We start from the raw sequence: 25,320 nt of genomic DNA on the forward strand, positions 1-25,320 counted from the left end.
GTTACATGCTTGGAACTAGATCGTCTGGAGGGTGGGTCCTCTGCTTGTCGAACTAAATGTCAGTATTATGGAACGGCCAACGTGTCCCGATTCTCGGGAGGTTGACTTCCATCTACTACACCGACATTCCACTCACAAATAACAAAAAAACACGCTTCCAAAACATCTTCGATAATTGGGAAAGCACCGACGAAACTAAAGAAACTCCATATGTACACCTCAACGAGCAATACCCTCGCCATCTTCAAAAGCATCTCTTTCGGTTACTTTCACTTCATCAGTCATAAAAGTGAAACCAAAACCTCCCTTCCAAACTACACCCGAAGATTAATCGAACATCATTAATGGAAGATTGCGACATCACCTTCGGTCGGTACCTTCAGCGTTTGGTGGACGAATATTCTAAAATATTACCAAACAAAACCTGATGAAACCTGCGAAACACTATTTTGCAAGTCTAAAATATGTACCACACACCCCTCCCCCCAGGGCATTAATGGTATGTTTCGAGCCATCCCATATTCCAATACGTCATGTCATCTAATTACACATGCATGACGTCATAGACTCATACCACGTGGCTGCTATTTATAGTCTGTTATTGTTTGGGATTCTCAGGACTTGAACGAGCCTTGTATTGGCTTCACGGTTGAGGTGCATGGCTGGAAATCTTGAAAACTTGAGATCTTGAGATCTTGAGATCTTGAGATCTTGAGATCTTGAGATCTTGAAATCTTGAAATCTTGAAATCTTGAGATCTTGAAATCTTGAAATCTTGAAATCTTGAGATCTTGAGATCTTGAGATCTTGAGATCTTGAGATCTTGAGATCTTGAGATCTTGAGATCTTGAAATCTTGAAATCTTGAAATCTTGAAATCTTGAAATCTTGAAATCTTGAAATCTTGAGATCTTGAGATCTTGAGATCTTGAGATCTTGAGATCTTGAGATCTTGAGATGATTTCAATCTTTAAATCTTGAAATCTAGAAACCTAGAAATCTTGAAACCTAGAAACCTTGAAACCTTGAAATCTTGAAATATTGAAATATTCAAATCTTGAAATCTTGAAATTTTGAAATCTTGAGATATTTCATTCTTTAAATCTTGAAATCAAGAAACCTAGAAATGTTGAAACCTAGAAACCTTGAAACCTAGAAATCTTGAAATCTTGAAATCCTGAAATCTTGAAATCTTGAAGTCAAGAAATCTAGAAATCTTGAAATCTTGAAATCTTGAAATCTAGAAATCTTGAAATCTTCGGGTCTTGGGGTCGAGCCCCCGCCACACCGTTGAAATAACACCGCGTGTGTTGACTCAACTGTCATCCTTCCGAGGTCGGCAAAATGAGCACCATCTTACCGGTAACAGGGGCACTGCATCAATGGCACAGTCGCGCTTCCATAGAATGATGCAACCAGCAGCGACAGGCTGCAAACGAAACGACGACAGTACTTGGATGAAGAGCCGTGACCGAAAGGTTTGGGTTTTTAATTTACCTGTTGTTGTGACGTTTTGACCTTTACCTGACCTTTCAATTCACTGACATTGTTTTTATTCATATCGACATTAAAGATCATTCCCCCGTGTGATTCACCGTGTATAAGAGAAGTAGATCACACGGATGTTGTGTGAAACAGCTCCACAAGATCCCCTCTGACTCCGAGGCGCCGCGACGTCGCCTGAACAGGTTTCGGCGGGAAATCCTGAGGTAACACGGAGGAGTGCTTCAGACAAAACTTCAGTTTCTCCAGTTTAGTTTTCACCTCTTGGGAGGCTTCGAATTACCACAGGTGATTGATTTATTTATTCGGATGCGGCCTGTGGCTGTATCATTGTTTTTGGGAGCGCCGCTGTGCCGCTGATGCAGTGCCCCCTGTTACCAGTAAGCCCGTACTCACCGCATATTAAATTATGACAGGCTGAGTCAACTCACATAGCGTTAATTCAATGGCTGATAGGGGCTGGCTTGAATTCAAGACCCTAAGATGTTAAGCCGGCCACCTTAACCATTTATAAACCAACACCAGGCTGATCGCTTGTGAAATCAACCGGGAAATACCTTCACTGTGTGGAGATTGTGTGTCTTTAATTTCTGTTTCTACCTCTGTTGAAAACAACAACAGGAACAACAACAACAACAGGAACAACAACAACAGGAACAACAACAACAGGGCGGAGCTTGAGAGTAGAAAGAAGGAAGTAAATGTTTTCTTTGATCAGGTACGAGGAGAACGTCGAGAAGGAGGATCGTTGATGGGCGGTGGCAAAAGGAATCTGAAGAGAACATATCGATTTGGAAGCTTCAGGTAAGAACACATCAGTTTGTGGTGGTGGTGGTGGTGGTGGTGTTGAGTGTGGCAAATGACGCACGACGGTCAACGTTCTTTAATCGTGTTCAATGGTCGTTTGCCCTGATTGGGGAGGATTTACTTGTTTCGACTTCAAATTTTGTGGACAAAGTCGGGGCACGGAGAAGAGCAGTAAAGGTAACTGAGGAATAAACGAAACGGAGAGACAGTACGTCTAGTAGTAGTAGTAGTAGTAGTAGTAGTAGTAGTAGTAGTAGTTGTGGATCAACGAAAAGTAAGCAAGGAAAGAAAAAAAAACCTCGCCTCCAAAGCCAGTTGTCGACTGGGAATCCTCCGTCGTGCAAAGTCCTTCCTCGGCCCTCCTGAGCTCCTGACCACTTACAAAACTTTCGTCCGCAGCCTGATGGAGCACTGCTCTCCCCTCTGGGCTGGTGCTCCTGCCTCTCACCTTTCTCGGCTTCACACTGGAAACCAAGGCTTTTAGAATCATTGGTTCCCCGCGATGGGGATGAGTCTTTGGGCCTCTCACTCTCTCACCGCAGGCAGGTCGGTGGTCTTTCTTCTACCGTTCCTCTCCGACCTCACCCCCTGTTCTATCTGAGATATGAGCGAGCGAGGGAGAGATGAGATGAGGGAGAGATGGAGCGAGATGAGAGAGACAGAGACAAGATTAAGGAAAGAGCAAAGGAGATTTTGGGGGGGGAGGTGGGGAGGGGCAAGGTTTGAAGTGGCACCAGCTCACCGGGAGTGCGGTACTCCATCGAGCTATGCACAAAGGCCTTGTTGGTCATGAAAGTTCAGATTTACCAAGGAAGGACTTGTGAATAAGTAGTTCCAGAGTTATCAATGTAAGTCAAATTATTTGTTTACTCTCAGCATTGTCATGATATACCTGACAGGTCAGCCTGGATGCCAATTTTATGGTTGTTGTTTGTGTGCTCCTTTCGTGTACTTTTATATATTTTACTCTTTCTTCAAGAAACGTTGCTACACACAATTTTGTTTACTCATTCCCCTTCCTCCTAAAGGGTTCCTGCTTTGGTAGAATAATGAATGTTACCATTGCAACCGCTCCAATAAAGCTCCTATTCCCGTTTCTGCTTCTTCAATCCCTGAAGGGGCTTTCAAAACGGACATCTTTATGATTTAACACCACAAATTTTTGTTACAAGTAAACTGATTGTTCGCTTCCCAGCAATACCATTTCTATTATTCATAGCAACAAGGACCCTTTGGAATGAAGCCGCACGCACGCACGCACACACGCACTTCTCCTCTTGGTAATATTTGGGGTTTTTGAATGTCTTCAAGTGTCAGCAGATGCAGAATGAATCCACTGCACCAAGATGGCTGTTTTTAATCAGGCAGCTGAGTGGTGTGTACACCACCCAATGAGCTTTCCTTCCCTTGGACTACAATACCTTGCCCTTTCATGGAGTTCCTCCATCCAAGTACTAACCGGGTTGAACTGTGCTCTACTTCGAAGAACGTACTGGATCGGGCATGTTGAAGGCAATAAGCTGTGGTCCTGGAGAGGCAGAGCAAAAGGCTCGATGATATTCGATTATTGAGCTATATAGTAGTAGGAAATGAGGATTGCAATGGTTAAAATCCAAATTTTGAGGATTATAGTGATTATTCGTGTTGACGTTTGCTAGAAATGTCGGAGGACCAAGCGGGAAAAGGAGATATCCGGAAGATGCTGGGTGTCATTCTGCCGCGACGAAAGAGCACCAGCAACAGGTGTGTTGATTCTAAAACAATAAGGATGCAAATACTTTTTGACTTGTACATTTCCCCTTTTGCGTAGTGTCTATGGTATTGTCCTGTTGAGATCTCTTATTACTTCCGCCACCAAAAGTGAAGGAAGTTATGTTTTCACCCCTTTCTGTCTGTCTGTTTGTTTGTTTGTTTGTGTACAGGATATCTCAAAAAGTTGTGGACAGGCTCGTTGTGTAACAAGGATAAACTGATTAGATTTTGGTGAAGATCCAGATTCGGATCCGACTACTAGAATAAAAAAAAAAAAGATTCTTCCCTCTTGAGAGATCGGGCTAAAACGATGTATAGCACGATATCTCAAAACGTTGTGGACGGATTCGGATGAAACTTTGTGGACAGGTTGGGTGTTTGATAAGGACGAATTGATTCGATTTTGGTGAAGATCCGGATCCGGATCAGGATACGAGAATTATTTAATTTACATAGTGATTCTTCACCATTGAGAGATTGGGCCAAAAACGATACTTGGCATGATATTTTAAAAATGTATTGATTGGGCCCGATATGTTCTCGTGGATCAGGCATTTCGTGGCGGAGGTATGCGCGCTACCGAGTACCCTTCTAGTTCATACTGGGTTTGCAATCACTTTACCCCTGCCTTTTCGTTTTCATGTTTTCTTGGTAGGAACAATATTGTGTTTTGTGTTTTTCATCAGGACAAACCCCTTAATTACCCCGTGTGCGTAGCGCAAAGCAGGGAAGGCATTTGGCTCACTCCATGTGTCTGTCAGTCCATGATCGAGGAACTACTTAATTTTTTTTTTGTTTTTTTTTCAAAATGAATTTCATATTTTGTACACTGTAGACCACAAATCGGCTTGTTTACATTTCTAAAAACCTACATTTCAGCAGGAATTTGGCAAAATTGTACGGAATGTTGTCCCACACGTGCATGCACACAGAGGGGTAAAGCAATTTATTCGTCTGTGTCTGCCTGTCTTCCTGTCTGTCTGGCAGTCAAAAAAAAGAAAATCATTCCAAACGGGGCGCTTCCTGTTCTTTGGGACATCGTAAAGAACACTAAACAACAAGTACATATAACTAATGTAACATTTTAAATAAGTCGTGTAAAAGACTGTTACCCAGATGCATCAATGGTGGTAAATTTCAAATTGAATTTTTACAACTGCCTTTAAAACTTTTAAAAATTGTGATTGAATTATCTAATTTCAACACTGCGTACGTAACACATCGTCTTGTTTGTTCTTGAAAAACCTTTAATTTAGCAGCACTTTGGCAAAATTTTATGTTGTCTTGGCCAATCAAATTTGCCACTCATGCTCAAGGTGGGAGAACATTGAGATTCAGACAAAATGGTAGCCCCTGAGCTAACTTCATCAAAATGAAAAGGAAGGGTTAGCAACCTTTCCCATGTCCTTTTTCTCAAGACTGCTAATGGTAAGGTGTTCCATGAACACTCTCGTTGCCTCTACCAACGAAGGTGAAGGAGGTTATGTTTTCACTCTCTGTCTGTCTGTCTTTGTGTGCAGGATATCTCAAAAAAGTTGTCGACAGATCCAAATGAAACTTGGTGGACAGGTTCGGTGTGTGTCGAGGACGAACTGATTAGATTTTGGTGAAGATCCACATCCAGATCGGACTACTAGAATTTTTAAAGTGATTCTTCACCATTGAGAGATCAGGCCAAAAAAATGATATATAGCACGATATCTCAAAAAGTTGTGGACGGATTCGGACGAAACTTGGTGGACAGGTTGAGTGTTTGTTTGACCATGACAAATTGATTCAGTTTTGGTGAAGATCCGAATCCAGATCTGGATACGATAATTTTTATAGTGATTCTTCACCATTGGGAGATGGGGCCAAAAAACGATATGTAACATGATATTTCAAAAATGTATTTGGCCCGATATATTCTCGTGAATCAGGCATTGCGTGGCGGAGGTATGCACTCTACCGAGTGCCCTTCTAGTTTTATCTGTTGTGCATGTGTGGGTCTCATTTTGCTTGAATATTGCCAACTTCTTTCTGTATGATTTCAGGCAGGGCAAAGCAGATGGGCTGAAGCCACATGGAAAGACATTGGAGAGACAACAGTCAGTATTTGAGGAAGAATGGACAGAGGTGCATGAGGAAATAACCCGTGTGGAAGAAGAGAAACATGGGTTTCGTGTTCGCATCAGAAAGCTGATTGGCTGGAAGTGGCGCACAACCCATTCATGTACGTATGTATGTTTGTTTTTTCTTTTGTAATCTGCATTTGTATGTTTCACTTTCATTCTTACTATATATTCACCATTGATTATTACCATGATGATAATTTTTCTCTCTCTCACTCACTCTCACTTTGCAGATATTATGGAGTATGTTAGTACTCCACATAGAGCATGGGTTCCCAACCTTTTTCAATATACGGACCACCTTGGTGTCCTATATTTTTTTCTTGCGGCCCACTTACCCCCTTTTTCACAGCTAAATATGCAAGTTTAGCAAGAAAGAGTTGGTCTTTGAATTGGCTTGCATGGCTGTAGCTTGTATTTGTCAAGAATTCCTCCAGTTCCTTGTGCCGCTCAAATACATGTTGCAAGACTCGGCCGCGTGATAGCCAGCGGATCTCGGTGTGCAGCAACAGTTGCACGTTATCGGCTCCCATTTCATTGCATCGTGCAGCAAAAATATGACAATTTAGTTGCCTTGCTTTAAGAAAGTTTACTGTTTTCACTGTATCTGTCAGAACGGTGTATAGCTGTGGCTCCAAATAGCGAGCTACTGAGGCTTCTCTGTGCACAATGCAGTGGGTTACTCGTACTGCTGGGACAACTTGTTTTACTCGCTGAATCGCACCTTTGTGCACTCCCGTCATTGAACGTGCACCATCTGGGCAAATCCCAATACAATCCGACCACTTTAAACAATGTGCACACATGTAGGAATCAATAGCTTTGAGGATTTCTTCACCAGTTGTCTGAGTTTACAGAACAGGAAATCTTTAATGATTTCACCTTCCCAGGGATACCACATGTAAAAACCAGTAACGTCTGTGGATTCAAGTTGAATGGCAAATTCCTTACCTCGAAGACGTTGAACACGTTGTTCTTCTATATCGGGTGACGTGTTTTGAATGCGATCGACAAACTATTATTTGAAATTGGAACGGAGGAAAGTTTTTATTTTATTTTTTTAATTATTATTGTATTCATTTATTTATTTTTTCACTGCTTCGGAGACAAATATACACAGGGCATCACAAAATATTCCCCAAATGTGTGGGGGGTTTTGGACTTTGCAATCCTCAGCAACATCAGGAAAGATGCTTTCAAACCACTATTAAGTACAGTAGTCATTTGTTGCATTGAAAACTCCTTCCTGATGGCAAAGTTTCCGTTTATTTTGTTGAAAAAAAAAAACTCAACGTGACTTATTTTCACATTTCCAGATGCTTTGTAGATAAATGGCGGTGCAATTTTGCAGGTTTAAGTACTTGGTTTGATAATGCCTCCTGAAAAATAACGCACTGTGGCTTTGGTTCCATCCTCAGATCCATTAAATGTGAAGTAAAAAATAATTGGACGGTGTACAGAATGACGTAACACTGTGGCGGGCTGTGATGTACATCATTGTTGAACACAAACTGAAAGTTAATATTTGTATCCATTTCGGTTAAAATGGCTGTTTTGAATTTCATCAAAAGCGAACAAATGTTGAAGAGTACTGGAAAGAACATATGTACAAAAGATGATGGAAGTTGAGGAGGTGAATTGAACGACCTGCTTTTATTGAGTAAAGCTGTACAACTTGAGAGATAACTTCTTTTTTGGAGAGAGGGCAACTTACGGACCACCTGCCGTTTCCTCACGGCACTCATTTTGCTGACCTCAGAAGGATGACAGACCGAGTTAACCCCACCTGGTATTAATTTATCAGCTGAGCGGGATTTGAACTCAGAACCCTAGCATCCAAAGCCCGCCACCCTAACCACTAAGCCAACACCAGGCATATTCTAACATGAGGAAGTTACTTTGTCTCTGTGCTAGTGCATGCAACCCCAAATTTTAAAATGTATAAAATATTTATCGTTTTATTACGAAAATAAATCAAACGTAAATGTGGACTCAACCAGGCAAGGATTGTGGGAAAGGGGGGGGGGAGTGGATACCAAAAGTAAAACATCCATCTCATCATCCAAATCAACTGGAACAAGTATTAAAGCAATTTAATAACATAGACTGATTTAATCCATAACAAAATATATAAAACGAGCATTTTATTATTAAAAAAAAAAAAATGACAATCACGTCAACATTTCCACATAGTGAACTGAGCCAAAAGCCAGGATTGAGGGGGGATGGGGTAGAATGTTCCATGAGCCAAATTTAATAACATAGATGGATTTAATCCATCCTAAAATGACAAAATATGTGAAATATTATGCATTTTATTACTTAACAAAAATTCAGAAACAAGAAAAAGTAACATTTACAAAAATGTAAAAACCGAGCGATGAAATCTCAAAAAAAACAACCAAACAAGGCAGGAATGACACCACATCATGATGCCACAATACTACACCACAATCCCCTCATGGATTATCATCACGACTTCTTTTGACGTTGTTCCATCACAATCCCACAACAAAAGTAAAACGTCAAAAGATATCATTATTGTAATCCATGAGGATTGTGGCATCGGAATGTGCTGTCATTCCTACCTTGTTTAGTTGGATTTTTATTGATTTCATCCCTATTGATATTGACAGATATGGGAATCCTTGCATACCTCAACTGGCTCGTAAAACAGCTCTGAAGGACAGAAATGCTCTCTTACAATCAAATTCGGACCGATTCGATGTTTTCTGGAGGCGTTGAGACAAATATCCATTCTGTCACCTACTTTGTTTTAAGTTTTCCAGAAATGCATCACATGAGAACTGGACTGATGGCATTGCAGTCATTCAATGACAGAAAAATTAATACATCAGCTATGTGGATGATGCAACTCTGCTTGCAGATTCTGTCAATAAAAGGAAGCAGTTTCTTTGACAAAATACACAGAGCGAAACAGCAGGTTTGCACAACAATACCAGCAAGACTCACGCAATGATAATTAATAGGTGAAGAAAATGAAACCATTGACGAAATTGATGAAAATTGAAAAAAACAGATTGATGAAAAATCTTTGAGAATAGTAGAGAGCTTCAACTTTTTGGGACTTTTGGTCGCTAAAGAGGGAATAGGTGAAAAGGAAATTGGATGCCGGCTCAGGATTGGAAGAATAGCAGAGTAACTTGAACCAGGTCTGGTCTAATGGTAACTTGAACAAACGCACTAAACTCAGCCTTGTCAAAGCTCTCGTATTTCCATTGCAACATAGTCATCTGAAAGATGGAATGTGGCCAAAAGAAATAAGCCATGTCTAGAGGCTGTTGAGAATTGGTGCTGGAGAAGAGTGCTAAGGGTGTCGTGGATACAGTGAATCAACAACAGATGTGAAAGAAGAACTTGGTGTAAATTGCACTAATTTATTTATTTACTAGCAGTGTGCAAAGCCATTAGTCATCGTACTTTGGCCATATTTGCTGTTAGGATCGCGTCTTGCTTGCTCTCCAAACCGTCTGCCTCTGGAATCCAAGGCCAACTCCACTCTTGGATTACTGACTTCCTCCACTCTTGTGGATAATGTGTGGCTGTCAACACTGGAGTACCCCAAGGCAATGTTCGAGGCCCCATATTATTTCTAATATTCAACGATTTATCTCACTGAATCTCTGGAAAATCCTCTTTATCTGTCTGCTGGTGACTCCACTCTCTGCCATGACATCTCTCATCCTTCTGACAGACAGGCAGCAGCCTCTTCCCTCTCCTCAGACCTTGACAAAATCACAAATTGGTCAAACTCAGTTTTGCATATGTATCCATATTGTCCACCCTTTGCATTTTCCCTTGCTTGTCTGTCTTGGACTACTTTCTCTCCCTCTGTCCTGCTATTGGTGTTTCTCCTTTCTCCTGCTGTTCCCTTTGTTATGTTGTGTCCTGATTTGTTCAATGTAATCGCATTTACACAACCAATAGACTGTGATTTATATTTATATTTATATATATATATATATATATATATATATATATATATATATATATATATATATATATATATATATATATAATGTTACGGCTCTGGGGTGCCGACCGCTCTGAACGAGCCGCAAGTTGAGTCGGCCCGACCGATCGCCCGGAATATAGATCGCCGCCCGGATAACTCCAAAGCCGACGGGTCCTTGTGCAAGAAGCGACTACCGGGACTTGTGCAAGTCCTCCTTGTCCAACTACCGGGGTATTTCACCCTCGTATCGACGGAACTCGTACGAAACAAGCCACTTAAGCGAGCCTGTCCCGTGCGCGATTCCGAGCGGCTTATTCGCCGAGAACTGTCAATCCAAATGTCCCCCTTTTACGGCAAAGCAACGGCTTTCTAACTACCAACACACGAAATACTCAGTCAATGAAAGAATCGACGCGACGACCTGAAAACATTTAACAATTGGGGTATTTATTAATAATAATGGGGAACTCGGGAAGCACGCAAGAGCAGAACTATACCGGCTATATGAAATGCAATGCAATCATTTACAGCACACAAAGCACTTAACAGTTTCCTACTTATGAGACGGGCCCACGGACACACATATGCACACACACATCCAAGAAATGGTGGCTGATGCCTTTAATAATGGACTCCAGCTCGGAGGACAGATGAGCTGAAACCCAGAACCTATCTCGAACCTCTCCACCTCGTGTGGTCTTCAAGCTGTTCGGACCCGGGCTCCAGCGAGAGCGAGCTGGATCCAATCGCCGTGAGCCGCGATCCTTCCCGAGCTCCAGCGAATCCTCTCGAACTTCCGAACATGTGCTGGTGAGACGAGGTGCCGATCCTTCCCGTCGATGTGTCGCTATCTCGAAGAACCACCTCCAAGATGAAGCCGATAAGTCGCACCAAGCGGAGAACAAAGAGCTCCATGAACCAAGAAGAGCCAGCCGAGCAACCAGCTCAACTCTCTTCCGATGAACAAAGCCTCTCACAACACGAACCAAGAACTCCGAGCCGAGCAACCAGCTCAAAGCCTCTCTCTTCGATGAGCCAAGCAGAACCCGAAGGTCTGCTGAAAAGCCAAGTAGAAGCAAGCAAAAAGCTCTCCAAAATGCCTCCACCTCGCCAAGCAGAAGCCAAAGCTCTATAGAACAACCAACCGAACCAACTCAGGATCTCTTCCTTATTCTCCTCCGCCCTTCCCCTGCTCCCAGCGTGACTCATCCCCCGTGCCCGCACAACCGTGGGTGGGAGGGAGTTTACGTCCCGTGATTCAGGACGGGAGGGCTCTTCTTCCTCTTCACAGAATAGCGTCTCCATTGTGTTATGATCGCTCCCTAACTATTAAATTGAATCTCGCAGCGCACTTAATCGATTTCTGCCCATAAAACAATGGAAGGTGAACTATCTTGGGAACAAGCACTTATTGACATAACTGACTAAAAGAACCTGAATGTTGTGTGCAATCGAATTCCCAAATTCGTAACTATATATATTGTTACGGATTCGCGCCCGCCGGCGTGCTAACGGCCACGTAACTCGAATCGCGGCACGTCGCCCACCGGACGGACAATCCAGTCGTGACCCTCTCGGACTAACGCCGGGAACCAGTCACGGGTGGACCTTTCGGTCTCACCGCGATCGAGCCAATCGGCCCCCGCGTGGGATAGGGTTGCTCGCCAAATTCGACCTACCTAAGTACCCACACGGAGGGTAGACCGGGCGATCGCACCTCGCCGCAGGTCGACTTCGGACACGGGCCACTTAAGCGACCCGTTCCGTACTATCGGGATAACCGAGCGGTGTTATCGTCGGCCTCGACGGTTTGATTAATTATCGGGCGTATTCAGCCCACTACCAACCCTTTACGTGAAGCAAGATGAGGATTCAATGAAAGAAATGACGAAGCGAAGCGGGAAACAGTTCAACATAAAGCACATTTATTCGCGATGAACGGAAAGCACACATATACAATTCCACCAAAAGCACATAGAAAAGAAGAAGACAAAAAGCAAATGCGACAGTGCAGATCTAATACCGATTACGCGAGCACACGGCAACACTTATACAATTTTACTTCACAGACGGCGCCGACAACACACATTCCCAAAGCAAAAGAAAAGAGAACCACCCTCCAGGATGAGGGGGTAGGCGGGCCTGGGGCCGAGACCGTGTCGGGCCTACCCGTCTGGTGATGAGACGCGGAGCGGCGGTGGTGCCTCAACTCCGCGGGCCTCGCGGACAGTGTCTGGTAGGGGGTGGGAAGGGGGCCCCCTTGGTCGCACTATCTCAGCGCGGGGGGAAACAGGAGGGGGTTGCTGATGCTCGGGGAAAGGAGGATTTTTACTCCGTCTCGGGTCCCGCGACGAGCGCCCCCACCTCGACCAGGTCGCGCCGTCGGCCTCCCCGGTGTGCAGCTCCCGGCACCGACGCGAGCACCCCCTCGTCTGCCTTCGCCGCCGCCGCCTCTCCACAGCTCCGTCCTCTTCGTCCGACTCCAACTCCGAACTCTTCCTCCTGCGAACTTCCCAACTGCACTCAACTCCAACGCACACGACGACGACACTTTTCTGACGAACGCAGCCGCTTATATAAGCCCCGTGGCTTCGCCTTTGACCCCCTGCCTTCGACCTTTCACCTCGCTCCCCATTGGCCCGAGAAAAAGTGGGGGTGAATGCATTTTGATCCATGAATTTGCATATAGCGACCGCCCTCCAACGCCCTGGAGGCGGGGCCAAATCGCCCCTCGCTCACCGATTGGACGGAACAAAAGTGGGCGTGAGTCGTTTTTGATCCGTTTTTGGAGCGGAAAGTCCGTGGTTTTGTACACGCTGTTCGGCGCGCGCCCTGCACGAGTCCAATACCGGTACCCACAAGCGGCGCAAGAACGGTGGCGATGCGACGGTTGCTAGGGTTGACGGCAAAGGTCGTGGCTGCTGTGGTGAAGCGGCGCCGCGGTGGGTGGTTGATGTGATGACTGTTGAGACGCGGTTGGCGGTGGTAATCATGGCGGTTGGTCCAAAATAAAGATAGTAAAAGAAAAACGGTTATCCTGAAGAGTCGCAGCACGCATGAATGACATTTATTCCCTCTAGACAACGGGTTTGGGCCTAACTACACATGTACTTACCGAGATATCTCACCTAAGGGACCTGAATGGTGGTTTGCGAATTTGGTAACCACAACAATATATATATATATAATTGCTTGGGTCGGGTGAGAAGACCAAAAGGGTGTGGGGGGCGGGAGCTATCTTAGGTTCCCACCAGACTCCGCGGAATCGCAGGCTGTCACACACGGATAACTCCGTGACATAGTGGGTCGCGAACCGACCGTGAATGCCAATAACTCAATAATGTGACTTGGGGTCCTCCGTCGAATATCGGATACCTAAAAACAATCACGTGACCTAATTACCAGGGGACACGCCCTTGGTATGCCTTGTCCGAACCGGATCACCTTACCAGATCAGATGCAGCCGGGCAACACTGACAAGGAACGTACCGGCTAAAAGAACGGATCATTGGGAATAAAGTCTCAGCGAGCCTCGGATATGGACCATGCTGGATCAATGAAAGAAAAGACAAAAACAAGCTGGGAACATTTCTACATAAGGATTTATTACAGGCAGGTGAGTAAAATATGTGGCACAGTGAATGTAGTTTGTTGTTGTGTGTAAAGCAGGGAGAGAAAGAAATGTGGGTACGTCAACAGAACAAGCAACTTGCAAAGCAGACACAGAGCACACTTATACCGATATATCTTCTACAATCTTAACTTAAAGCTGGGACTGGTACCATCACACACCCACACACACACAAGCAAAACCTGGTAGAGGAGATGGGGCTAACGGTCTCATAATACCTTGCACGGTTGACTAACCACGCTACCCAGTACGTTTGGGGGGACACTCCGCTGAACGATCCCTCCTTGAGAGTTGGCGCGTCGTCTCCTGCTTGGCTATGGTGCCGATCCAGAAAATTGGTGAGACTGTCAAGCGTGAGGGAGGGCGGTAGGTGGAGCCAGCGGCGAGTTAGTGGAGAAGGTGGAGTGAGGTGGATGGTTGGAGAAGGTGCGTGGGTGGAGCCAGCAGCGAGGGAGTAGATATTCCAGAGATCGAGAGCGAGTGGATGGAGTGCAAGACGGGACTTGCAGAACAGCCAGCATATGCAAAGATCGATCCAAGGCCAGGCCAAGATGATTAGGACGACCACGACGCCGAATACGATAGATGGCTTCGCGATCCGTCCTTTATAGGCCCTGCGATGCAGGGCGGGGCGCCGCCCCGAAGTGATGCGTCGTCACCCGAATCGGGCGCTCCCATTGGGCCCTGGCCACCGCACGCCCTGGCCGCCACGGCCGGAAGCGGCCTCATTTTACATCTGGTTAGACTTTGCCGAACTGTGGAATTGTCTCGCTCCGAACCCCACGATATGAATCGCCTTGCACCGAACTCCCGGGCCGTCGGCCTTTGGCCGAGGGCCGCGTTGGTCCCGCATATCCGCTCGGGTACCCCCGGCGCACTGCGGTTGGCGCTGATCAATGCGCTTGCTTCGTCCGGGCGCCATGCGGCCCGAGCGATCCGGGCCGTACAGCATTCCTCTGCTTGGTGGCAGCTGTATCAAGGGGGAGGTGTGAGAGGATGTTTGCCGTTCGCAGGAGACATTGATGGTCGCAGTGGCATGCGAAAATCAACGGTAAGATGCCATTGTGAACCAGCGCGCAGACCCGAACAAAGAGAGCGCTATTCGTGCCTCGTACTGTTTGATGGTAATATGCCATTGTATTCAGCGCGCAGACCCGAAGGAAGAGATTCGCTATTCGTGCCCCGTACTGTGCAATGGTTTGAAGGAAAGGATTGGATATAATTCGGGTTGAAAAGAGCACACCGCGTGCGTCCTGTACGGCGTTGGGATTTAATGTATGGTTCTACTATTCTGTTTAACACCGTATCTTGCAGGTGAGGATTTTTCTATCATGTAGGTTATGCTTCCTTTGCGGTGCCTACTTGGATTTATTTCAGGAATAAGAAGAAAAGAGTTGGAATGAAGGTAGAGATATAATCGGACCTAACAATGAGATCCACACAACACACTTCGTCCAATTTGACCCATTAGACATGAGGGAAAGGCCTAACTGCACGTATATTAATGAAATAACTGTCTGGGGACCAATGTATGATGGATGCCATTGCCTTAAAGGCAAGCGGTTTCTAGAACCGTGTGTGTGTGTGTGTGTGTGTGTGTGTGTGTGTGTGTGTGTGTGTGTGTGTATATATATATACAGTACATACACACAGTGCCTGTAGAAAATCTATACCCCCCTTTCAAAATTTTCAGCTTTTGTTGCCATATAGTGCCTGGTATTGACTTAATGGTCAGGGTGGTGGGCTTGGGATCTTAGGGTCCTGAGTTCAAATCCCGCTTCCCGTTAAATTAATACCAGGTGGGGTTGACTCAGCCTGTCATCCTTACGAGGTCAGCAAAACCAGCTTGCTGGGATGTCCTGGTGTGTTCTCCGGTTTTGAATAGGTACACTATTTCTCTGCATGTTGTAAGAGGTGATTAAAGGGTGCATCTGGGCATCAAAAAAAAATACTGCCTCAAAAAGAGAACCATGATAGAACATTGTCATCAGACTCGCAAGGCTAACCCCTGCGCTCGCAGGGGAAAATGGCCTTAAAATGTTTGTGTGTGTGTGTGTTGCTTTATAGCCTGGAATTAAATTGCATTAAATGAGACTTTTTCACCTTTTATTTACACATCGTAACCCACAACTTCCAAGTGAAAAACAAATTCTACAAATTTCAGAAAATTTATTAAAAACACAAAACTATAATATCTTGGCTCATCGTTTGTACATCAGACGCACCACCACGGATTATGTCTCGCATGGTAAAACTGCATCATCCGCAAAGAACAACCGTCCGTCTGCCACCCAGACGATTGTTCCCACTCATGCAAACCATTCAACCAGAGGGCACGTGATGTAATCGGCAGGTAAATCGACACGTGTGGAGTGTGACGAGCACTCCCCCGATAGTTAAGCAACTGTTGCAGCCTGTTCCAAGTCGAGGCATTGTTGAGCAGGCCGAACGAAAATGGCAGCTTAAGACCCCAGCGAGGTGACAGGTCTGATAAAGATAGCACCACCAACTTTGCAAGGCTTCTTTTGTTGTTTTTTGTGATGAACATCCCATAAATTATCTTCAAAAGGGGTGTTTAAATTTACCCAAACACCCAGTTTTCATTCAAGCACTCCCTCACAGTGCTAGGCTTCATTGATTTTGAGGTTATGGAGAAGACACACTGACACATGCACAGACATTTATTATTATAGATGATTTATTTATTTATTTGTTTGTTTGTTGTGATTTATTTGTTTTTATTTGATTAAAATGTCACAGGTTGGCAGGTGATGAAATTTATTGTTGCTAGGAAACAAATTTGCAGAGTTCCAAGGTTTTCTTGCTCATAGTAGCAAGTGAATACGCTTTTGCTGTTGCTTTGGAGTCTTTATATTTATTGGCTGATTGTCAAATTATTGTTTGAGCCCAAATCTATTTTCTTACCACCAAGAAGGCCCATGTTGAAAATATCCCATGGTTTTATCATGATATCCCTCCCTTTCATGTCATCTTTACCCATTACACTCTGCCTGTCTCTCTCATGAATTGTTTTATTTTATATGTTTTTGTCTATTGCAGTGGAACAACTGCAAATTCAAACTCTCTCCGAGGAGAATTTGAGTGCATTGCAAAAGGAGATAGACCGAGTTGAGGGGCAAAAACATGGCTTCCGCAGCAGTTTCAGGTCCTCTCTTCGCAGGAAGAATAAAAATTGTAAGGCAACATTATTTATTTGTTTGTTTGCTTATTTTAATGTCTAATTAAAATATTAATTGAAACTGTCACATGAGGCTCATATTTGAGCTTGGATGTTTATCACAAGCAGGATAAAGACGTCAGTATATAAAGGACAAGGATATTACTAAACAATGGGAAAATCAACAAAGTACTGTGTGTGGAACTCGAACCTCACATCTCGAGCATCATGAGACATGAATCCGAATGGGAACGGTAAACAAACCTTCCCAAAATAATGGGAGGCGATTGAGATAATGCGAAGCTTTTCATATTCCAGATATAAGCAACTTTTCAGTTGGTTGGCCTGTTATTTTACATGTGCATGTATCGAAATATCTTCCTTGCTAAATAGCCAAGCAGATAACTATATTTTGGTTGAATCAATCAAATTGTCAAAATTTTCTTTTTTAACAATTTTCATTTTGAAATGTGCTGAACTTTGTTAAGGATGTTGAAAGCTAAGATAACATCTGATTCTAATTTCTTATTTTGTATGTGGTTGTAATTATGCCCACATTTCAAGTAAACAATTGTGGCGTCTAAGTCTTGCTTGTTTTCATCCCACTTGGAATTGTAAACATTAATTGTTACATTAGATTGTCCTTAAGGAGAGCCACAGAAATAGTGGTAGGTCTTATCGGAGTGAATGTCAATGTGCTGCCAGGGAACACTGGTGACATCACTGCTGTGAAACTCAGCATGGGTGTCAGCGTCGGCTAATTACTAGGATTTGTATTTTGTGCCCCAAATGTTATCTAATTATCCCCAAACAGTTGGATAACCGTGCCTGAATTGACAGGATGTGCCAATGCGGGATAGCCGAGCCAAGGATGATGGGGTATAAGTCATTCGTATAGTATACAAATCGCCTGGGACTTAAACAACATTGAATGAACGATCGGATTAGGTGTCGTGCAAAATTTGTATGAACCTGGTTGGATTCCATACAGGAAAGTGCATCTGACTAAAGGTGGTAAAAGGATAAACCCTCGGCCTTAGTCAACCAGATGTGGAAAAAAAAATGGAATCATCATGATTTAAAACTGACTGGAGAAAATGTTGTCTGTCAGCAAGATACAAAGGAGTTTAAGTCACTTCCACAGACTTGCATTATAGGGCAAGATGGTTTTACAAACATCACATCCAATGTTCCTAAATTCAAGGCAATGCAAGCTATACCAATCTTGTTTGACCCTGCCAAACTTGTGAAAGTGTTGGTTTAGAACATACACTGACAAAAACAGTGCAAAATATCACCAGAGTTGTCGACTATGCCCCCCACTTCCCCTCAAGTTCCCCTCCCAAATACAAGTCAACCCCCCCCCCCCATCAAGTCCCACTACCAACTGCAAGTCCAGAACACGCCCTTCTCCTCCCCACTTCGCTCTCTCCTCCTAGCTACCCCACCCCTTCTCTCTCCCGCTTCCCTCCTCCTCCTCCCCCTTCCATCCTCTCTCTCCCACCCCTTCTCTACCCATCCCCTCTTCACTCTCCTCCCTCATATCTCTATCTCTAACTCTCTTCCCCCCACCCCTTTGTTAATATTCCCATCGGTGAAGCGAGGGTTTTTATATGCTCGTAATAATATAAATTACTACCTCCTTCATCTTTGAGCGTTCTTCTTTTCTTCATCTTTCTTTTATTTTGAGCGTTATACATTTAGTGGCTCTCATCGTTCCTTAGAGCGAATTTCAATTTTAAAAAACCATGTTGAAAACTATTTACATTCCAAATTTATCTGAAAGGTCATCCCACAAAGTATTTCAGATAATATGCACAAAACTGCCTCTTGATATTCATGGCCCTGAAATGTGTTTTGATAGTGTCAGGGAGGAATGTACACCTCCATTGTTTTGACTGACAGGTTTGCTCACTACCTCAGATGATTCTGCTTTGTCTTATCCTCCAAATAGACTTATGTATGAATGAAGGAAAGGAAAATGGGGAAATTATCCTATTTGACATGTACTCCACATCGACTTGTCGGCTGAAAAATATGGGAACTGCAATTGAGGAGGAATGTTCGTGCTTCGAATACTCAGTTGTTTGTGTTATGTATAAAGCTCTGATTATTTTTTGATTTTAAATTGTGAATCATGGAGCTGTTCCATTAAGTATTTTCTCCTTCCTCTTTTGTTTATTGAACCTCATTTTAGTTTCTGCAACCCTACCTCCACGGAGCCACAACAAATCTTCTTGTGAAGCCACAACAAAGCATACAATCGTTTTGCCCAGCCCCTCTTCCGGCAGTCACTCCAATACACCCACCGCCAAGATTGTTCGTTGCACTCCTCAATCGCCAACTTCCTCTGAAGAAGGAAGAAGAGACTGGAGTTATCCAAAGAGACTGGAGGAAGAGACAGGAGATGGAGAAAATTACAAAGAGGAAAAGAAAAAAAGAAAACCATCATTTCTAAAACGAGTGTTTTCTAAGAAGGAGAAAGATCATAAAGGTACGTTTCCAGCTTAAAACTTAATTTGAAGGTGAAGATAACATATTGTCTCATTTTGGAGTACTCTGAGTAAATAATTAAATTTTTGACGTTGCATGTTGGCTTTGTTTTTGTTTTTGGTAATTTAAAAGTGTTCCATGCAGAATCCTTTGTTGTGTGCTCAACATCAAGTGGTCAGACTTTATTCCCATTGATGTAGTAATAGAAACATCAGGTGCTGAAGACAAGAGATGGCGATGGACATATCTCGAGTTTGTGTTGAGAATGTATGATTACAGAATTCCAAAACATTCCTGACATTGGAAACCAAATGAAAAATGAAAGCAGGGGTGCCCAAAACAGAACCTTAGACGTACTATCACGTAGGAGGCCAGAACCATCGGAATCACCCAGATGAGATGGAAGACAGAGTCCAAGACCATACCAGATGGCATTAGATGAGTTCTGCCTTGTGTGCCTGATGGTACAGGGAGACAGACAGTCGGTCAATTACATGGCCAACACTTTAACAGCACACCACAAAGATTAAGAAGAGAGTCTCATGCCAGTCCTGGACTCCGAAAGAGAAGCTGGCAACTGTTGCATGAGTTGATGCCAGTGAATCCATAACTAGTGTGGCGTGACAAACTGGAGTGACTCCAGCCAGTCTTTGTGTCTGGAAGAAGTGTGTGGCAAAAACACTTGGAAGCACTTGTGTATTGGTAAGTTCGAGCAAATGGAGGACGTCTTGACCATTTGTTTGCAGCACTTGCACAAAGAGAACATTCAAACATCGGAAGAAGTTCACCTTCGGGCAATGTTTGATGTGCATGAGACTTTTCTGTTCAGGGCGTTCATTGTTGGTTCATACAAATCTCCAAAAGTATGAGTTCAGAAACCAAGTTCACAAAGTTTACGCTTCTGTTAAATTCGTAAGTATCGTAGATTGTTGTGTTTTAATAGAGTTTAATCTACTTTTTCTTTCTGCCCCTCACCAGGTGTTTCTTTAAAAGATTCCAAATTGAATACAGAGTCGTTACATGCTGTGACAGACGTCGATGAGAATCTGGAGAAAAATGCAGCAGCAGATTTTCTGGATGGCATCACGTTCAAAATGGAGAAGAAGCATCAGTCAGGCTTTAAATTTGTGCATCATCGGATGACGTGCGATGACGTTTCATTGAAGAATGCTTCAAGTAAAAATAACTTGATGGATATCAGCAAAAGTGAAGAATCTGAGTGTGATCAATTTCGAGATACGAAGAGTAGTATTCAGGAAATTGTACAACTCCTGGAGGAACAGGCACAGGAATTCAATGAGAGGGTAAGCGAATGTGATGCAGTATATGGATTTTATTCCTTCAACTGAACAATAATATGTTTTACTTCCATGTCAGCCCGCTGACCGAGTCAAAGAACCAACTCGAGCGAAGTCGATGGTGCCCCGTCGCAAATCCCCACGCTTCCCACCTCAAGCCATCTTGAAAGATGTCCAAAAGTTCCACCCAACATCAAATTGAGTTAAATTATTTTTTTCTATTTTGATCCCTGTGATTTCAAGTTCCTACCCTCCTGGGTCATGAACCCAGGGTCAAATCCAAGAAATAGTTACATATTTAATGCATTCCCCAATGGTGATTGCACATACAAAGTTTCATTAAAAAAATGTTCCTGGAATTGCATTTTTCGGTTTTGACCTTGCCCCAAGGGGCGAGGCCAAAAATGATACTGTTCGTGCAGCTTCTTGCCATGTGGTGATTACAACTACCAAGTTTAGTGAATTTATGCACAACATTCTTAGGAGGAGATAACATGACGGACATACAGACGGGTGGATGTGATTACAATAGTTGGATATAGTACAATAGACGGATGGATAGGAGGGGAGATTACAACCCCCCCCCCTGTTATTATTATTATTATATTGTTTTTTTCCAAAAAGTGTGGGGATAATGAAACCTCTGTCATCCCATGATCAAGGGCCGACAGGATAGTTCAGAGGTAGCTTCTCATTGAACATTTGCCATTGCTGCAAGATTGAAATTATTCTCGAAGTTTAACAAAAATGCAACGTCTCACGTCTTAACATATTTGTCTTGTTTAAACGTATTATTGCCCACTGTGGTACTCGCCTTTGAGCTGTCTCATCTTGTTTTATAAATTCCAGACTCGACTATATCCTCGTGCTTTCCACTGTCGATGGGTACACCGTCTTATGGATGGGATGTGAAGCCAGCGATCCCGTTTTATACCATTAATTTGTGGGTGTTAAATATCCCATGATACCTTTTGTAAAGAGTCAGCCATCGTGTACCAGTACACCAGCAAAATTCTTAAGTTCCTTCCCCAAGTTATTGTAACTGTGGTAGAGCTGCACAATAAGGAATGATTAATAAAACAGCCAAGTGCTGAAAATGAATGAATGCATGAGCAGACTTGTTCAACATTCAGTTCATTATTTAATTACTCTCTCTCATTTCTCCAACCTACCCTCTTTCCAGCTTCCACGCCACACTTTCAGCGTTGCATCATTGCAGAATTTTGCGGCTATTGTATCAAGTGCTCTTTCTACCGAATCCCTTCCACTTGCCAAGATCACACAAAATGGTCTCGAGCATTCTCCTGTTCGTACTTCATTTGCCAGCAGGCGCAGGGGGAGCTTGCCATTTTTTCCACATCCATCCTCTTCTCACCTCCTGGTGCCATCGAAATCGCCTCTAATCACGAGTGTTCTTCCGAGGGAATTGAGCTCGGCCTCCATAAATGTGTCCCAGGATAACAGTTGCATTTTCACCTTCGAAAGCGACGTAGACTGAAAACCCGATTTAAATAACCTCGATGTCTGGAAACTCGATACACCCCTTGGGAAAAATGGTCCTTCCTTTTAACTGGATGCATGCATTGGATAATGGGGTTTTCTTTTTCTCTGCAAGATCGAGGCTCGTGTAAGATGAGGACCATGGTATTTGTCAGATTTTTTTTTTTGCAGTTGCAAGAAATAATATGGGGTTAAAATTTCTAAAAATGTTCACCCCTTTATCAAATACTCTCATCATCTGTGAGCATTTGATTGAAGATTCCAGAGTACCTTTCTGGGGGAGGGTGCGGATGGGTCGTTGTATAGGAGTACTGTGGCCCAATTCTAAAGTTAGTTTGTTTTTGGCGAGGTGAAATTTGATCCATGTATGTGGCTCAGGATTGGAAGCTTTGGAGACTAAGGATCCACGGAGGTTGCAGCACCAAACCAGCGAGTGTGGAATGAATGATTGGATGAATCATGGAATTATCACTGTTTCATGTCTAAACTACCCTCCCCCATTGATGCAAAGTTGACTTCTCATGTGACTTTTTGATCATTTATACTAAGTATAACAGAGTTCTGTGATTATAGAACACTCATTATAACAAATGCTGCTGTTACGAAACCACCTTTGGTGAACAATTCCATTTTGACAAACTGATTCAGAATCTTCTATGGGCAATTAATTGTAGATATATTTTTTTTTTTTTTAGCTCAATAAATTATCAGGTTCTGTTGAGCCACAATGGAGACGTTAAGTAAACCACTGCTGTGACCAGGTTAAGTGCTGATATGGTTAACTGGGAAGTGCCCTTCAAACCATATTAGGTTAAATGTGATTTATATCTTTGATGTTTTTTATTATATATATTTTTTGGAATGATGCAACAATGATGTTGAGCTTACATGCACTGAAATTTGGGAGACCTTTGGAGGGGGTAGGGGAGAGGCTGGGCCTCATATTGGAACCTCCCCTATAATGCACCCTTCTTCCTCGGCTCCCATATTCCCTAATTGCAACCTTCCCACGTTTAATTTCTCAGGTTGGAAAATTCTTACGTTTAGCCATATTGAAGGATCAGAGTTTTTAATCCTTCTGGACAAGACCTGTGAAAGTTGTGTGAATATTTAATGTTCTTTTCTCATGATGTTGCTGAAGTAGTACACTAACTTTGAGCTGTCTTGTCTGGGTTTGATCCCCGACCCGACTAAGTACTTTTGGATCGGTGCCTCACAGGGTCGGGGATTCCATCATGAAGTGTACCTTCACTTGGCCAGACGTTAAGCTGGGTGTCCTGTCTGCTGACATTGATGGATGTTAAAGACCCCATGATGTTTTGCATTAAAGTATCTGACGAATGGATAATGTCTCGCATCAAAGTACCCACACTTGCTCTGTTTCTCCATATGGACTGTCTGGCAAACCTGCCATCGCAGACAGGTTGGTCATTTGTGTGTGTGTATATATATATATATATATATATATATATATATATCTCTCTCTCTCTCTCTCTCTCTCTCTCTCTCTCTCTCTCTCTCTCTCTCTCTTTCTCTCTCTCTCTCTTTCTTTCTTTCTTTCTTTCTTTCTTTCTTTCTTTCTTTCTTTCTTTCTTTCTTTCTTTCTTTCTTTCTTTCTTTCTTTCTTTCTTTCTTTCTTTCTTTCTCTCTTTCTCTCTTTCTTTCTTTCTCTCTTTCTTTCTTTCTTTCTTTCTTTCTTTCTTTCTCTTTCTTTCTTTCTTTCTCTCTCTTTCTTTCTTTCTTTCTTTCTCTCTCTTTCTTTCTTTCTTTCTTTCTCTCTCTTTCTTTCTCTCTTTCTTTCCTTTGTCCCTCCCAGATTTCTGCAGGGTGCACAGTCTGCCAGTAACATTAATCTTGTTAAACTCCCAAAATCCAGGCTCACTGCTCACCTCCACTCATTTGTTACACTTTCCTGTCACCCTTGAGACTGACTTCCCAAGTCTGTTCAGTCCCATTCTTCCCTCCAGAGTTTCAAGACAGCTTTTCACCACCGGCTCGGTTCATCCCCCATCAATACTCATGATATCTTCCACCCCAAATGATCCCATTCCCAAGCACTCCATTTTCCCAGGTTATTGTGATTTTTTTTTTCTCCCTTGCCTCTTCGCTTGTTAGTTATTGGATGGTTTGTTACTTTTCTGTTTCATCTCCAGTTTCCCCTTCCTCAGTGTCAGTTTGTGTGCAGCTTGTTCACTCACCCCATGTATCCTTCACCACCACTCCTTGATCTCACTTTCCCCTCTGCTCTGCTATTGGTGTTTCCCCCTTTTCTTCTTGTTCCATTCCATGCTGTTCTCACTCTTGCATGATCCTTGACCATGTATACATAATAAACAAACAAAATGCGAAGCAGAACCAGCAGGTGAATGAAAGTCTCTGGCCAAGTGCATATGGTGTGAGCTGCTAACCACCCAATCCCAACTTAATGGGGAAGAGACAGACGGTCATCTCAGGGGAAACAATCATTATATTAAATATTTTTTTATGCATATGTACATTTCCACATGTAGAAAGTTCTTATCTTGAATATTTTTCATATATATATTTGTTTTTCCTGATTTTGTGACCTTTTTCTGTTTGTCTCCAGACTGAAGCCATCATATTGTTGAAAATGATTTGATAGTTTCAACAGGATGTAATTTTTTTTTGTTTGTTTAAGGTTTTTCCAGCATTTTTGGGTTTGTAAGTAAACTGATAGATATTTAACAGGAGTTTGTTTACAAGGAAATGCAAATAACAAACAGCATGCTGAAAGTTTGTTTCTATTGGTCCAAATGGCGGAGTCTTGGCAGGCCCAATGTTTTCTCGACTCCCCAGGCGGTATAATGTTTTTATTTTAATTTTATTTTTTTAAGGGTCTCGTCTTCCTCAGATAGTTGAAAAATTACCCCACCTCCACCAATCCAAACCTTGCACTTCAAAAAAATAAAAAGCAACAACACTTTTTACAAACTTCATTCTTCTACCTGAACAAACCACTCCATTGTCGTCACATCATTGTCATCAACAACCACCTCTTTTTACGTGACTATTGTGGCCTCTCACATGCTTTGTCACATCCACACTGGTGCT

The 25,320-nt window shown here is 43.1% G+C and overlaps 1 protein-coding gene across 3 annotated transcripts; it reads left to right on the forward strand.

Moving 5' to 3' along the window:
- Window positions 1-1,620: 1,620 nt before the first annotated feature.
- LOC147013432 (uncharacterized) lies at window positions 1,621-23,596 on the forward strand. 3 transcript variants are annotated; one of them, XM_085855261.1, is made up of 8 exons: window positions 1,621-1,790; window positions 2,221-2,306; window positions 3,968-4,052; window positions 6,095-6,273; window positions 16,840-16,974; window positions 19,155-19,451; window positions 20,429-20,754; window positions 21,932-23,596. In XM_085855261.1, exons 3-8 carry the CDS (start codon window positions 3,970-3,972, stop codon window positions 22,244-22,246), a joined length of 1,335 nt encoding a protein of 444 aa, XP_085711387.1. In that variant the 5' UTR covers window positions 1,621-1,790; window positions 2,221-2,306; window positions 3,968-3,969; the 3' UTR covers window positions 22,247-23,596. The 3 variants fall into 3 exon arrangements, with proteins under 3 accessions (XP_085711387.1, XP_085711386.1, XP_085711384.1); XM_085855260.1 differs by lacking the exon at window positions 1,621-1,790 and having other exon boundaries at window positions 1,893-2,306; XM_085855258.1 differs by lacking the exons at window positions 1,621-1,790; window positions 2,221-2,306 and adding an exon at window positions 2,336-2,486.
- The last annotated feature ends 1,724 nt before the right edge of the window (window positions 23,597-25,320 follow it).

The sequence above is a fragment of the Eptatretus burgeri genome, chromosome 14, assembly GCF_056783735.1.
Source record: "Eptatretus burgeri isolate ZD-2024b chromosome 14, Ebu_testis_v1, whole genome shotgun sequence".
Classification (NCBI taxonomy): domain Eukaryota; kingdom Metazoa; phylum Chordata; class Myxini; order Myxiniformes; family Myxinidae; genus Eptatretus; species Eptatretus burgeri.